Genomic DNA, 16,589 nt, shown 5'->3' with positions numbered 1-16,589 from the left:
AATAAACCTAAAAGCAAATCAATAAATGCACATAACATAACATGTAAAGTATAACAATTGCAATTTTAAGCTTTATAGTTTGCATCTATAAGCAAAGTGGCCTTTGTTTACATTCGTTCATTCATTAGGGTTTTGAATTACGTGGTTGTATGGTTTTGCTACATCTAGGCGGTTAATGGCAAAAGTAATAACAGCATGAAACTTGTGATTATTTGCTAGTTTTATTTTATTTTATTATTTAAAGTTGTTTCTGCCCGGTTCCTCGACTGTTTCTTTATATCCGTACTGAACGAGAACAGGAAGTGTTTGTCAAGTCATCATTGCACGGAGCCATCTACTTCCAGTGAGCAGATTAACAAGCCGATTTTTAAGGCTTATTCCCAAAATGGGATTGTTCGGAAGAACAGCCGAGAGGCCACCGAAAGATTTGGTAAGCACCGATCGCTAAAACAAGCAGCTGTCAATCACGAAAAGCCCCCGTTTAAAGACAAACCAGATATCGCTAATTATGCTAGGCTAACGTTAGCTCTCCCAAAAATCTCAGCCAAAAATCTTGTCAAACATGTTAACTCATCGGCAGACACCCACTTGCATTAATTGTTTGTGTTATTGCACTTCGAAACACAATGAAATGAGGTTACGATGATGAATAATGGCTTTTCAAGCAGTACTGTAGCCAAACTAGCATTGAAACTGGGCAATGGTCACTGCTGTCCATGTAAACAAACCTGAGCTGGAGGATAATTTTTTTTAAATGAAGGGGAAAACAAATGGATGAAAGAAAGAATGGGTTCACTGACACTTCTAAAAATGTTGAATCATTGTTATAAATGTGTAAGCAGTTTAACATTTAAAATAGGTTTGTCAAAATTATTGAAAAATATTTCAGTATCAATACTGGAATGTATCTGATTGATATTTATTCTCGAAACAATGAAATGATTGACTGCTAGACTTCAAATCCCTCGCTGCCATCCTCCCACTTCAAATGGATTCGCCGTCTACTGGTGATAAACTTGTTTAATTAGCTTTTCTTTAGTTTTCAAACACCATGCGATTGATGGTCTATCATCGTAAATGGCACCGAAAGAGTTCGCCATCGTGGCATGAGTAATTTAGATCCACTTTTGGACTTTTGTCATTCTAGATAAATGACTGGACCCAGAAAATCCGGAAGGAATCAAGAACCATCGACAGACAAATTCGAGGTAAGAAAATGCCACCATTTACACAGAGATAATCCCATTTGGCAACATTCAAATTTATGAACATTTGCTAGTGGGCTGATTACGATCTTTGTAAATCGAGCCTGAAAATTCACTTGTGTTACAGATATTCAAAGGGAAGAAGAAAAAGTCAAGCGCTCCATTAAAGACGCTGCCAAAAAAGGTCAGAGGGACGTTTGTGTGATCCTGGCCAAGGAGATGATCCAGTCCAAACGAGCCGTCACAAAGCTCTACTCTTCGAAAGCCCACCTCAACTCGGTCACGCTCAGCATGAAGAATCAACTTTGTACGTTTTCCTTCACAGTTGAATCAATTAAATCGAAATGAGTGCAAAGAAAGCACCTTGTTCTTTTTCTCCAGCTTTGCTACGTGTCGCTGGGTCTCTACAGAAAAGCACGGAGGTGATGAAGGCCATGCAGAATCTCGTCAAAATCCCCGAGATACAAGCGACCATGCGAGAGCTATCGAAGGAGATGATGAAGGTCAGCGTGAGCATGAAACAGTGTTTGGCGACCACTAAGAAAAATGCGGCATAATGTGCAAATTTGTTTGCATTTTTTTCCAGGCTGGAATCATTGAAGAAATGTTAGAGGACACATTTGAGAGCGTGGAAGATGGGGAGGACATGGACGAAGAGGCGGAAGAGGAAGTGGACAAGATCCTATTTGAGATCACAGCAGGTGATGATGAAATGCATGAGGCACATGTGACCAAGGCTGCTTCAACACGTGATTTTAGCGGGACAATGACTTTGAGTTATGAGTGTAACGGTTAACAAAAAAAAGCATAATTCGTGAATGACCGAATGAACATTTGATACTTTTGTTGTTTTTAGGTGCCCTGGGTAAAGCGCCCAGCAAAGTGACGGACGCCCTACCCGAGATGCCTCAGGGCGCCACGGCGGCCTCGGACAACGAGTCGGAGGAAGACATCGAAGACATGCAGTCCAGACTGGCCGCTCTCAGGAGCTAAAGTGGGCTAGCTTTGTTCCCTTCAGACAATTTTTGAAGTACCGAGAAAATGCTCTCCACAGTGTGCTCTCATTTTCTACCTGCATAATCATCTGGGGTTATCTTTTGTGGTAGGGTCATCCATGTTACTTTTGATTTGGTTCCGTTTTTTTTTTCTATCAGTGAAAACTGTTAGTTTATAATCCACAGGCCGTTAAAAGGTTGGAGAAAGTGTAAATAATATAAGTATGAAAAGCCTACTGTGCCTATAGTACTTCATCTTACTTCTACTACTTCTGTCCTATGTTATGGACATCATGGTTGGGTATGTTTCCAAATCAGCATTGACAAAGTGGTTTTTAAAATCACTAACTACTCGTGCTTGTCAACCAAAACACTAGAGTTGATGGGTGCATTTGTTTTCAACGGAATTCTGTACAGTCAGCGTGCGTCTTTACTATATGAAATACACAAAAAAATGCATCCTCCAACTAATTTGTGGTGCGTTAAGCCTCAGCATGTCCAAAGCTTCTTTTATTAAAGTGGAAAAAAGTGCAAAAGCACTGATGTGGCTGGTTAGTACAGGGAGTCTGTATTGTGCAAGTGCAATGTGTGTATATTTCTTTTTATGTGTACATGGGGTGAAAAAAATAAACGATTTTTAAGGACAACAGGACTGTCTGAAATGATTGGGAGCTATATATATTTTTGGAGTAGATTTGGAAATTCATTTTTTTGTTTGTTAAAGTGGACATACTATTTCAAGGAGCTATTTAACACTTAGAACCATGAAAGTAAGGAAAAGGAAGGTCGATCTTACTTGGGTCCTCTCAGGCTGTTATTTCAAGGGTCACCACTGGAAGTCGCCAGAGGACAACTGCATGCCAGGACTTCTTTTCACATCACCAAGACACTTGCGAGCAAAAAATGGATTTAAATCAGGGGCGTCTTTTAGGGGGGTGCTGGGGGTGGAGCTGCACCCAGGCTTCGGCCTGTAGGGGGCGTGGTTGGGTGAGAGGAGAGTATAAAGATAGTAAGTAGATATGTAGGGCAATAATTTTATGCTGCAGTGTTAAAAACAAACAAAATAATCAATTTAGGAAGCTATGGCTAATTCAGTGAGTAGTAAAAATTGATTTAGAAACAAATTATTGTTCATCTTTCCAGAAAACGATTAATCTACCTTCACACTTGTAGGCCCAAGTGTAATAAGTGGCCAGTGCCATTTTTTTTTAAGTTACAGAGAATTCCAAACTTCAATAACGGCGTATTTCACGCAGCAGCCAATGTTCCGTAGCCCGTCCACAAATACTTTTGCGGAAAGACGATCTAACGAGTCGACGCTCATCTGACGTGCTTCTCATTAGTCGGTTAATGAACCGTCCCTGCGGCGGTCTGGTTTGCGGGAGCAAGCGCTTCCGTCCCGGGGTCAGCCAGGCGAGAGCACGTGGCACTTAACGCGGGAAGGAGCTCGTTAAAGTGTCATTTTTAGCCAATACGCTCGTCCGTGTCAAGCGGGGGCGCTCGGCCGTACTCCTGCCATCGCCAGAGAATGACTCTCATCAAGATGCTCAAATTACTGTCACAGGTGTTTACTGAAAAAGCATTTCCAAGAACTATATTCTTTACTACTAACTACTCATCACACATCGGTTAACATTACTGTCAGTCACAGTGCCAGACATCCAAGAGTATCTTGTTTTATATTCAGTTGAATTTCTGTAATATCAAAAATACCATAATAATGAATAGACAGCATCTACATATTCATCTATCTATGCATTTTCTCCCTCTTATCTCAATGGCAGTGACCACAAGCAACAAAAATAGTCCTGAGGTGTAAGGATATTGTACAATACATAATTAGCTTTGCATTTGAAACACAAACTCGGCAAAAAAAATCAACTGAAAGATAGCTCTTCACATCGTATTTTTTTTATATATCCACAAAATTCATTCATGTAGAACAAAATACAGAAGTTCTACTTTCCTACAATGATTGGAAATATTAATAAAGAGGCACTGTTAAAGTCTTAAAGCTGCAAAAGACAACAGAATGCAAGTTTTAGTGGGCCATATCAACAATATTTTCCTAATAACAAATTTGTGTTAGCATGTTTCTTAGCATTTTGCTCAAAGTTTTCTTTACCATGTGTTTAGTAGTACATTCTGGCCTTATAACAGATTTGAGTTAGCATAGTTCCTAGCAATTTGTTAAAAAGTTTTCTTTACCAAGTGTTTAGTACATTCTGGCCTTACCTTCCTTATTTAGTTCTTTTAACTTTCCATGTAGCTTTCCTCATGTCTCCTCACAGCAAGGATAAATATTTCATCAAGTGCCCAAGGCTTCGGCTGCCACACGCTGTGAACGGGAAGCCTAAACAGTAGAAGTGGACGCAGTGAAAGCTAGCATGTAGCTAATCGACAGTGAAATAGTCCAAGCATTAAGTCAAGCTTGTTTTTCACTTACCTTGTTGCCTCGTCTCCCCACCTGACTCCTTTCTCCTTGTCCTTGTTGAATTAATCATGTTTTTGCTTCCGTGAAAACAAAGCACCCCCACCGGGGAGTGCATTCTAAATTTAAGTGGTGTTAGCAAATTGCTAGGAAACATGCTAACACAAATCTGTTATTTACAATGTATAAGATAATACAAAAAAAACCTCTAAATACCGGACTAAATATACACAAAAAACAAGAAAAGTAGTTCACTATTGTATATTATATATGATTTTTAAAAATGTTTTCTTACAGGGCACTTGGCTGTCATTATTATTATGATAGAAAAATTAAACTTTAAAGGGATACATGAGGCCATAATCAGTGTATTTCTGTTTTTTTTTTTCATTTTAGTTGTATTTAGTTTTTGTCAACATTGTACTATATATAAATCTATTTAGAATCACTAAGTACTATAAAATACAATAACATTAATAATATATTATTGCTAATACCTTCAGGTTCTTTTAAATGACTAAAAATAAGTCAAACTATTAAGGGTTGAATGTCTTAAGTGTAAAAAAAGTTTTAATGAGTTAATTGCTTCGACTGGCTCAAATCTGTTATTTACATAGTATTTTAAGATAAGCAGTTCTATGTAAAAAAACAACAAAGACAAAAAAAACGTTTTGAAACGCAAAAAGTGACGTGTTAATGTGGATATTCCAACTACGACATTTAAATCGTGGGTCCTGTTTTTGAGACCAAATTGTTTAAAATGAGTGTGACAAATGAAACATTGTGCAAATGTTCGAAATGTGCAAGGTCAAGATAATGGTGAATTTCTATCAAAAACACTTTCATAGCATAAAAACACATTCCAAATACCTTTTCCGTCCACGCCATTTCACACTAGTACGTCGCAACTACACTTATGGAATTGTGGCATGAATCTAAGTCCATAATTATTGACTTACTCAATTAAGGGCCACGCACATTTTTACACCTCGGCCAGGGGAAACCACAGGCTGGCAGGCTGGCGCCAGCTCGCACGACTCGTGGAGAGGCGGCCAAGTCCAATCAATAGCTCTGCATTTCCTGTCCATTTGCTCAAGTCTCTTCATTAATAATTACTGCCTGGCACGGCTTCAAGGTTCTGGCTGGCTGGTCGGGCCTAGCGAGAAGGGCTAGGGTGACCTTTGCCCGCCCCCGACTTGAAACCGATCACATCGCAGACACAATGAGGCGACGCGGATCACTTTATTCTTGAGCTGTACATGTGCCATTTCCTTCTCGGGGGAGTCGAGCTCGGGCTAAAAACCTAACCGCTTATCCAACGGATCAAAATATTGAACAGAACGAGATTATTCGGTGGAAGCTCGTGAAATGGTGTTGTATTGGTACACAAAACCAATCCAATTCCGGTGTCAACCATCATAAAGCTTTATTAGCTGCACACTTTTACTTATTGCCTGCCATTGACGACAACAGACCTCCAATTCGTTTAAACTGGGAGGACTGGGTGTGAATACTCTTTTGGCAGGGGCAAAATAACAATTGCCTCCCATTCCAAATGAATGCCAGTAATGGCTGCCCATGGGTTAAAAAAAATAAAATAAAAACAAGTCTAACATTGAATGCTCAAGTATGCCTTGGGCACTAAATGTAAATTTGATTGATGTCACAGATACACACATATACATACAAAATATACTATTTTTTGGATTGTGTATGATGGTATAAAGGAGCATTATGTAAGATTGCAGTAGAACTTAAAGAAAAATGTTTTTTTGGAAATACTAAGTGGAAGTTTTCTCATTTAAAAAAATGCTACTCAGCCCGTTATTGTTTTGATTCTGTGTTTACAACGGATGCCCCGCCCTCCTTCCGCCCTTAGCCAATTACAATATCTCTAGGGTAAACTAGAGATATTAGGGTAAACTTAGGGTAAACTAAGTTTGCTGCAACGTTCATCATCAAAATTAACAATGTCGTGCACAAACAGAGCAATAAAAACCAACAGAAAATTTGTTCTGATTTCTGATGAGTTACGATTAAAAAACAAAAGGCGTCTTAAAAATGTGATCCTGGCTGCAGTACTATTTTGGACCACCAGTCTTCCATATTGCTCCTTTAACTTCGTTGGGCACGTAATTTGCGAAAAAGCACCTGTTTGGTTTGTTTCCATGATCCAAGTAAGTCTGTTCTTTGTCCTCATTTCTCCAACGGGGTCTTCAGTTTTAAAACCACAAGTATGTGAGTGCTTTTCTGCACATTAAAGTGAACCCTGGTCAAAACTTGGTGAGGGCGGAGGCGATGTTTTCCAAGGCGGATCGCGCCTCGGAGGAGGGGAAAGCCTGGATGGCCTCCAGAGCTCTGTTGCCGTGGTAACGGCATAAATTGACCGCCGAGCTCACGCCTCTCTCCGACTTCACCGCTGCCAAAAGCTGTTGAGAGACCAAAAAACACTCATTTATTTAGTCACATTTACCTTTACTGCTGTCAAACCTTTCTGCAACAAACAAGAAAAAGTTGAAGAACCTAATAAGGAAACAAAGACTGGCTGATATATGAACTTTTTGTGACCTTGATGTAACTAACCCCAGCACTACATTTAAATCGATTCATCAGTCTATAGGAATCTTTTATTTAATATTGTCAAATAACAACCAGACTCCATCATGTTAATTTTATATTTAGTGGACGAGAGCTTGACCTTTTTTGGAGGTGAAATTCTTTTCTTTTATGGGATCAAGCGGCTCAAAAACTGGCTGCCATTGACGGTGATAGATGACAGCCAGTCCTCCCAGTATGAATGAATTGGACGAGTATCATTGTCAAAGCTAATGGGTTAAATGAGGGATTTGCACGTCAAATTAATGCAAAAAAATGGAAAAAGGACGGTAGATATCAGCAACATAATATGAAGAATTTTAGGTACTATTTTTGTTGTTAATTTTAACTCATTCCTTCTGCGTGTGGATTGGATGCATGTGCCATTTCTGTGCAAAATTGCATGAATCCTATGGATGCCGCATCTATAAAACTGCTACTTGGACCAAATTGATGCTAAAATATGCTGTCTGTGTGTACGCGTCTTATTCCAACCTGTGGTAAAAATCAAGAGGGAGCGGGAGATATAGCTCGGAAGATAAGGTGATATGAAAAATGGTCGACGATAGTATTTACAATTTCGAACAATAAGTCATGATAGTAATAATGGAGACGGGCCTAAACGCAACTTTTCGCTATGTGTCCTTTCCAGATGAAGGAGATACTCTCACAATGGCAGTAGATTTGAGCCTCACTGTCTCCTCCACAAATAGGCCTTGGTAACTAATCTATCCTCCTCTGGTTTCAGACAGGACCAAATAACCCCTACCCTACTCCCACACATCCCGCTCTCCTTGCACCTAATGAGACCCCTTTCACGCCTCGAATGGGGAAGTCAACTTTGATGAAGTTGCAGCGCGATGACATCTCGTAACTATTCGGTGGCTCCGCATAACGGCGGGGAAGAAACCAAGCAATTGTGCTTACCTCGGAAAAATCAAGCTGGTTCCTCATTGTTTTTGCCTGATGGACAAAGAAAGGAATTAAGAATTTGAATCACAGGAAAAATGGAGGGGGAACTCTTGAGCATTACAAAGTTCATCATCAATTATTTCATGAATAGGTTAAAATAGAGACTAATAATCGATAAATTCATTTGATTAATTGAGTCATCAGATCACAAATATTTAATGCATTGCAGAATAATAGAACAAACAATGGTTTATTATTATATTAACATATTCATCACAAATTCAACTAGACACATTTACAATGTAGCGACAGTTAGCCTTTATCCTCATGCTAATTTGCATGATATTTACACAGGAATGCTAGTATAAGATTAACTGTGGCAGCACTAAACAAGTTGCTGTACTCGTGCTAAAGTCACCCATTACCTGCTGCAGTTGTTGCTGCCATCGCTCGGGGCCAACGATGTGACGGTGAAAAACCACAGGAGCGGCGCTAAAACTGAAAGACACCTGCTCTCCCACGTTGCTTTTCAAAAATGGCTGCAGGTCGGAGGTGAGCTGTGGGAAGGGAGGCAGACCAATTTAAAAAACCCAAAGGGAGAGACGAGTCACTGCAGGTGAGCCTTCACAAAACGAGCAAAATGGACGAAATGCCCTATACCAGCCTGGCTTGCTCGATGCAAAAAAACTCTTTCAATGGGACACACATTTCAACGTGAACCCTTGCTGCCCTCCTCTGCGGCAACACAGACCAGTGATAATAGAAAAATGCATCATTGGAAGTGAGATGGGTGCAAATTACAGTGGACCGTCAGTCCAAACCCCATCGTAGCACTAGGAGGCGGATGCTAATGCGACTTATACGCCGGTTTACAGTGCAAAAAAAGATGAGTGTCTCTGCACTGCGGTGCAATCCATGAAGAAAAATGATAAATCTACCTTGTGGCCTAACGACAAGTGCTTGCCATACTTGTAAGCCAGTCTTTGGGACCTCTCATCATGTTGTGCCAGCTCCATGGCAGCTTGGCAGCTCTTAGCCAGCAGCGCCCCGTGAGACAAGAATGTCTGCTCCTCCCACGCGCTTGTATCCAAATCAGGGGTGAAATTGTTCTCCTTAAAAAAACGGAGTTCAAAATTGAGCACAAGTAGAAACCAAGAAAAACACATTTCCTTAAAAAAACTATAACTAACCATCCAGTATTTTAAATACTAACTACTAGTCGTTTACCTCAATGTTATTGGAATTCTCACAGTAGATTCCTTGAACTAAATCACCGATGGCGCTGGAAATCAATTCAACAACCTGGCAAAGCAAAAACAAGACAAAACATACATTGAGTTCTAACTTTGAATACAACCCCTTAGTGTTGTAGATATTTGAGACGGAATAGTTAAGATTAAACGAAGACATTGAAGTCCGTTTATAGACCGGGGTCACTGCCAGCCCTCCAAGTCAAAATTATCTTATTTAATAAAATTTTGATCCTCCATTTAAAAATTACAAATGGACGGATTTCCGGTTGGGCTTTGCATTCTTTTATTTATTTTTATTTTTTTAAAACCATTCTCAAGGGAAAAAATGTTTGGATAGTCCTGCTTTATAAATAAAATTAATAATATCCATTGGCAGCTATGAATGTCTAATTCATTTAAACTCAAGAAACTGGCCGTGATTGCTCATGTTTTAGAGCCATTGACGGTGTAAGACGTCCAATCCAATTTGGGATTTATTAATTCACGCCTGCAAGTCATTTTTTGGGGATATGTAGCACCGTTAATTGCAGTCAATGAGTTAAATAAATGAATGCTGTGCAAGAGTAGAAAAAAATGAGTTATTGACAGGATCGAACAAACCGTTCTTACTTATGAGACACATCAGATTCCCCTTCCTTTCCTTTCCTTTCCTTTCTTTCCACTGACTTGTATTTCTAAAAGTGCAGTTGCCAGTTTCCTCTTACAGGGGGCATGCCTGACTACATTTCACCTTCCAGAAACACTGCGCATTGTCAACCTGCCACATGAGAGTCTGATTAGAAGAGTCACGAAAAGACAATGAATCAGGACACTTTCAGAGTTCATTCAGCACGTCCTCGCGGTTCATCAGAAAAGTCTGGTGACGCCAACGCTTGCGGTGCCCTTTGCGTAACCCAATCCATCTGGGGGAAAATACTGAGGAAACCTGAGCTTCACCCACCAACCTGAAAGAACAGTGTGCCTACAGTGTTACTCTGGTGTCTCTCCCTGTCTTGGGAAGTGGGGGCCAGCGAGGGGCTTTTTTGGGGAAAGTATCAGATAAGCTCTCCCTCTACTTCCCCGTTACTCCATCCCAAATCCATCCGTATCGTGTTTTGCCGACAGAGCCTGCAAAAGGGAAGAAACCAGAGCTGCTGGCCAAGATTACTTTACAGTTTAAGAAGGTAGCAGCATAGGTTACCTCTCAAGGCCAGGACACATCATCTCCATCACTTTCATAGCCTTAAAGTCCTACGGACTCTACACACTAATCAAATCTTGTCAAAGAGTATTCAAAATAAACTGTCTAGTCTCTCGTAGATCTATACTTTTTCAAAAAAATGTATATAACGTTGTGTATCAGCGTTCGTAAAAATCTGCGACGCTATGAGAAAGGATCCAGCATAGGGCGTATGATTCAATAAACAGTGTTGTTGAGAATACTCGTTGTGTTTATCATGTGGGGTGTTGGAAAATAAAATTGAAAGTGGGTTAGGGGAAGAAGAGTGGATTTTATCATACAAGTTCAAACCGGAAGCTGAAGCAACATATTGTCCACGGTGCCCAACGGATTTAATACAAGTAGCGTTAAATTATAGTCTTTAATGCCACACAGATTACCTTGGTGTTGTTCAACTGGGCCAAACCAGTACATGTGTTTGCAAGGAGGAAGTCTCCACTCAGGACGGCCATCTTATTCCCAAACTCCATGTCTTTCAGGAGGCCGTCAGAAGGCGTCAACTCTTTCAAATTGACAACTCCGCGATGCACCAGGAAGGCCGTGTGGATCAACTCTGTGATTTCTGCCAAATTCCGCTGGCTGTGAAAAAGACCAAAAAAAAACAGATTAATTTTCTTACTGAACTGTACTATACTGACAATTCATGTACCAATTGATGAATCAGTCTTGGCGGGAGCGTATCGATAAAATGTATCGGGATATATCGCCATATCGATTTACACTCCCACCCCTACTGCCAACGCCGTTCCTAATGCTCTCTAAAATGTAACACTTGCTAACTCGTCATTAGCAGACAACAGCCGGTTTTGATTCTATTCTTTGACTAGAGGCTTCGAGTGCAGCCTTAAGGGAGGACATAATCAAATGTTGATTCAGTCATTGCTGGCGGATAATTAGGCCCCTCTCCATATGGAAGAAGCTCACAGGGATGCGGCGGGAGAGATTCATCTAGACAGGGTCGGGTGCCCTGATAGCCACTTACCTTATTCTGCCACAGTGAGAAACTGATGAGCCTGCTCAGCTCTCCTACGCCCTCTGAGCCCCCCGCTCCACATCCCAAAACACCCAAACTCAAAAGTGCGCGTTTCGTATGTTGCTCGCGAATTGGAGAGTTAAATATCAGCTTCAAAAAGGAGGGGGAATGTGATTATCATCGAATAATGGAATGAATTGTGCTTATCACGCCTATTGTCTGGCTGGTTCGAAGCTGGCTGTTGACCTCGATGAGTGTCGCTTTAAGAACACTGAAAAGATATTATTTGAAAGTTGCTTTTATCCTAGGTGTTATGAAGTAATGGCAAAGCTTGACATTTTAAGGGGAAATCTAATGCTTGTACAATAATATATACAGCATATATATAGAGCAATTAGCATTACACTGTGGTATGTTAAATTAACCCCTCACATCTCATCAGATTAAATATATTGTGCATATAAGTATGATGTAGAGCTCCAAACATGTTATGATTATTTTGTAGAATGTAAAGAGAATAACCATCATTTTTGCAGTATAATTACCCAAATGTTTGTTTTTGTTGTTGTTGTTGATAGCAACCATTAATAGCATACAGTGAGTTAAATTCCTTGCAAAAAATGTGTTAGTTGGGGCCATAACCAGGATGTATTTCTTTTTTAAAATTCATTTTAACTTCATTTAATAGTTTTTAATCACATGACTTCATGGATGTAGTATATATAATTATGATAACAATGGTTAATATGTATATAGGCACACACGCACATAAGTATAAAATGGCTAATATTTTTTTGTGTTTAAAACAACAACAAAAACTAAAATTTTGTTTAAATAACAAAAAAAAGTCACTCGCCCTATAATGGTCTTAAGCGTCAACTTTTGAACTTCCACTGTAGTTGCGACCACTGTACCTGAAAGGGTTAATTGTTATTTGACTAAATGCGGACAGCACCTCACTGTGGTCATAAACGCTGACGACAAGCCCCAAATGCCGTCCATCTGCAGAAATGTAATGAACTCTTCATGGATTTACATCATTTCCCAAAGCATGGAATCCTATCTCTCAGTCCAGTGATGTAGCCGTGGGGCTTTGGGAGGAAAAAGGGGGGACCTGGGTATAAATAGCTTTGGAGCCTGGTTGCATAGCAACTGATGCCATCTTGCCGAGTTGAAACGCCCCTCGCCACGCCTCTCGTCCTGACTCTTCTATGCCATTTTCCTCCCTCAGCTGTCTGCCTTAGCATCAAAAGCTACCATCAAATGCAGCCTTGAGAATGGGAGAGTGGGTGACTTAAAAGAGGAGGACTCTCTCCCAGATAAACTTGCTGTGTTTTAGTTGCATGCATGCACAGAGACATTTATTTATCCATCCCCCCGTCCACGATCCATTCGGCCCACCATCCAACTGCTCGCCTCGTATATCTCATCAAGATACAGTACCTGTCCTAGCTACCTATCAACATACGCTACCACTTTTTCCAGCTGTCCATCAATCATTGCAGTGTTTTGGTGAATCATCAGTGTCAGACAGCAGAGTGGGGAATCTTTTACAAATGCCGCCTGTCAGGAGGGAGGAGACCATCACGCAGAGTTTTCAATCATCCCCTACCTTCCATCTTGCCATCAGCCGAGTTGCTAATGAGCCCGAGAGCGGTAAGAGGGTGAGCTTGTGGAAGCGCAAATGAGGTGATCAAGTCGTGCTGCGCGTTGAGTCTAGATGGGTCAAGCTGTCAATCACGGCGCCGCCACGGAATGCATGCAAAGTCGGTCAGGCCGTGTGATGCAATGATTGATGGACTATTTAAGTCACGCACGGGACAAACCGTTGCTTGGCAGTGGCATGAAAGAATTTACCTGGGGTATATGCCTCCGACCATGTCCTGGGCTAAGTGATCTGTGGACGCGTGGCTCGGTCCTGCAGCTTTTGAGAGGAGGAGGACAACCAGTCCTCTCATCTGAAGGTTGTTTCTGCTGTCATAGACGAAACCTCTGTCAAGAAAGGGAAATAAACAAGTAAATAAACAAGAGTAGCACAAAGCGTGGCTCATTATAGCCCTATTTGTGACAAAGTTTAAAGCTCAGCTTAAAATGTTTGGACGTCTACTGTTGTCAATGCCAGGTAATGAGTTAAGACACTTATTTTTACAGGAATGTTGCTGTATATATTGACAGAAATGTTGCCCTGCAATATTCTCATGGTTCCAGCACCCCCACAAAAATCTTTTTTTTTTAAGGAACAAAGACAAAAAAAATAATAATAATAATTTTGCCTCATAGGGTTAATATAAACAAGTCACATAATTTGCAGGATTGGTCAAACTTTGAAAGAAAGTGTGACATCCAAACATGAACAATATAGTGGGGAAAAAACCTGAAAAGCAAGTAATTGTGTTTTTTAGCAGACACTTTGCAAGTCACTGCACTAACATGTTGTAAAATCCTAAAAACTGTGAGTCAGTAAACACACTTTTAGTACTTAGTGGATCAAAAAAAAGGTTCATAAATAAAGACAGGCATGCAGAATGCATTGGTCGCTGCCTATGTGGTAGCTAGATTAAATATCTTTTTAATGTCTCGCGGGAGCGCTTAAACCGAGCACCTCTAATCCTGTCCCTATGGACATTGTGCAATGAATCATGCTCTCGTTAGGGGCTTCGAGGCAGACAAGCGGCCACACCCCCGCTGCTCAATGCCCAGACATCAGCCTCACACATCCCACCAGCCTTCCCTCCCTTCTCTTCGACTCACCCCTGCACCAACCATGGTGTAGGTGGGAGGCGGGGTGGGCTAGAGTGGATGTGGGAGATGGACCATGAAAAGAGGGAGGAGATGCAGAGACCTAGTCAGAGTAAAGCCTGGGTAGAAATGAGAATGGGGATATTTTTTTTAAAAATCAATTTAGGAGTGCTAATGTAAAAAGAGCAAACAATATGACAAGTGTCTTTCGTCCAAAAATATTTGAAGAGTTCAGTTAGTTCGCTGTGTTTAATATATCAAATGGGGGTGAATCGTGACCAAAAAATGTATAATACTGTTTAATAGGTAGTTTGCAAAAGAGAAAATAACTGACTTGATGAGGCCATTGTCAGAGTTTGCCTGAGGGCTGGCGTATGATTCATATTTATGTCACTATCTACAAATGCTTACATCAATCAATCAATCTCGTGCAAGGGAATGGAGAGACATGGACGGTGTGATGAAAAGAAGCGAGCAAGGGGGCCAGAGGAGATGAGAAAAATGGGCTGCTGTCTTTTTGAAAGGGTTGTGAACAGGTCACCACGCCTTCTGCTTGGACTGCAGAGGAACTTTCACAAGGCTGATGCTTTCTTCACACCAAAGTTAACCTGTTTTGCAACAACGCCTTTCGCGCCTCTATGCCCGTTGCAGAACGGATCACACAGACCTTATGTCACCAAATATCAAAGTTGGCGAAACCAAACATTTTCTGGTTCACATCATGTAAAAATAGTATTATAATGACAACTGTGGAAGATAATTCACGAATGTGGTATAATGGCATTAACTGATATCAAATAGTTGGGTATCGGAATGGGGAACAAAAAATGGTAACAATAATTATGAATTAGAATTTGCAAAACAGGCGACCCGGTGGAGCGAGTGGTTAGCGTGTTGGCCTCGCAGCTCTGGGGTCCTGGGTTCAAATCCAGGTCATGTCCATCTGTGTGGAGTTTGGATGTTCTCCCCGGGCTTGAGTGTGTTTCCTCCGGATACTCCGGTTTCCTCCCACATTTGAAAAACATGCATGGTAGGCTGATTGGACACTCTAAATTGCCCCAAGGTATGGGTGCGAGTGTGCATAGTTGTGCGTCTCCTCGTGCCCTGAGATCGGCTGGCCACCGATTCAGGGTATACCCTGCCTCTGGCCCGGAGTCAGCTGGGATATGCTCCAGCACCCCCCGCGACCCTAATGAAGATAAAGCGGTTCAGAAAATGAGATGAATTTGCAAAACAAAGTGAATTAGTGGTTTTACTGTACTACTTAACATATAACCATAACATTAAAAAAAACCTAATACTGTCAAGTGTTTGCACATTCTGTTTATCACAGTTTATGGAGAACAATACAAAATATTTATATATAGATTACCTTGCGGTGTTAAGTAGGGGGTGTTGGGTTCCGATCAGCTTCTTGACGTGCATAGCGACATTACTAAACTCGTCACTGAGTAGACAGCGAAGGCTCATGAAAGAAGTAGGATACCCCACAATCTTCTCGGCATCAGACACCACTTTAGTCCAGTTTGAAGGTCCTGAGCTGTAGAATGAACTCAATGTCCTCTGCGCTGTTCCGGACCGGACTGTAGATGTCATTCGCATCCACTTACACGTAAACATTTTCTCTATCATAATCTATCATCACTTCTTAACAACCATTTGGTTACTTAATGCTACTTCCGATCATACTTGTTGGTTGTTAACTCATTACAGACATAGCTCAATGTGTTGCAATGAGCTGTTTCACAACACACGCCCGGTGACAGGGCGCCGCCATCTTGACAGGCAGGTTACGGACGTTACGTCACCATACGATGAAACGTCACTTCCTGTCGCATTATTTTGAATTGATTGATTATTATATAAGTAACAGTGAAATGTAAAGCTTCCGTTAAACTGCACATATAACAAATAGGCATACTTATACTTCAAACCTATATTCAATAAAATGAAATAGATAGGAAAGTGAGTACAGCGGTTTGCAGAACGTGATGGTGCCTATGGTGTTTTTAGTGCAAATATCAATGTGCAAGAAAAACACTTGCAGTGCTAAGACTGAAGAAAATGTCTGAGAACATTACTTATTGAGATGCATCTAGCAGTGTTAGGACACATAATGGTGCAATGACAGTTCTTAATTATTATATCTTAGTTATTTTAGAAATGTTTCACGTGGCTACATGCATTTGCTTTGGTAGAAAGACAGCTTGAGAGCACCTGTTAGCCTCTTGCAGTCTCCCCATCTTAAGCCAATCGCATTGAATGGA

General features: G+C 40.8%; 2 protein-coding genes across 4 annotated transcripts; one reads left to right on the top strand and one right to left on the bottom strand.

Moving 5' to 3' along the window:
- The first annotated feature begins 163 nt into the window (after window positions 1-163).
- On the top strand, window positions 164-2,849 carry chmp3 (charged multivesicular body protein 3). Its single transcript, XM_077620880.1, has 6 exons — window positions 164-430; window positions 1,148-1,208; window positions 1,333-1,512; window positions 1,587-1,708; window positions 1,792-1,906; window positions 2,062-2,849. Exons 1-6 carry the CDS (start codon window positions 386-388, stop codon window positions 2,196-2,198), a joined length of 660 nt encoding a protein of 219 aa, XP_077477006.1. The 5' UTR covers window positions 164-385; the 3' UTR covers window positions 2,199-2,849.
- Window positions 2,850-4,411: 1,562 nt separating this feature from the next.
- pdss2 (prenyl (decaprenyl) diphosphate synthase, subunit 2) lies at window positions 4,412-16,141 on the bottom strand. Of its 3 annotated transcripts, XR_013305340.1 has the most exons (9): window positions 15,695-16,141; window positions 13,441-13,575; window positions 10,991-11,189; window positions 9,366-9,440; window positions 9,077-9,250; window positions 8,564-8,695; window positions 8,154-8,189; window positions 6,783-7,060; window positions 4,412-4,553 (listed from the first exon to the last, which is right to left on the bottom strand). XR_013305340.1 is itself a non-coding variant. In XM_077621706.1 (8 exons), exons 1-8 carry the CDS (start codon window positions 15,952-15,954, stop codon window positions 6,905-6,907), a joined length of 1,164 nt encoding a protein of 387 aa, XP_077477832.1. In that variant the 5' UTR covers window positions 15,955-16,141; the 3' UTR covers window positions 5,855-6,904. The 3 variants fall into 3 exon arrangements, 2 of the variants coding, with proteins under 2 accessions (XP_077477832.1, XP_077477831.1); XM_077621706.1 differs by lacking the exon at window positions 4,412-4,553 and having other exon boundaries at window positions 5,855-7,060; window positions 9,077-9,247; XM_077621705.1 differs by lacking the exon at window positions 4,412-4,553 and having other exon boundaries at window positions 6,033-7,060.
- Between the last annotated feature and the right edge of the window lie 448 nt (window positions 16,142-16,589).

Source organism: Stigmatopora argus, chromosome 15 (assembly GCF_051989625.1).
Source record: "Stigmatopora argus isolate UIUO_Sarg chromosome 15, RoL_Sarg_1.0, whole genome shotgun sequence".
Lineage (NCBI taxonomy): Eukaryota > Metazoa > Chordata > Actinopteri > Syngnathiformes > Syngnathidae > Stigmatopora > Stigmatopora argus.
The sequence above is the reverse complement of the archived record's forward strand: the minus strand, read 5'-3'. Positions and strand labels throughout refer to the sequence as shown.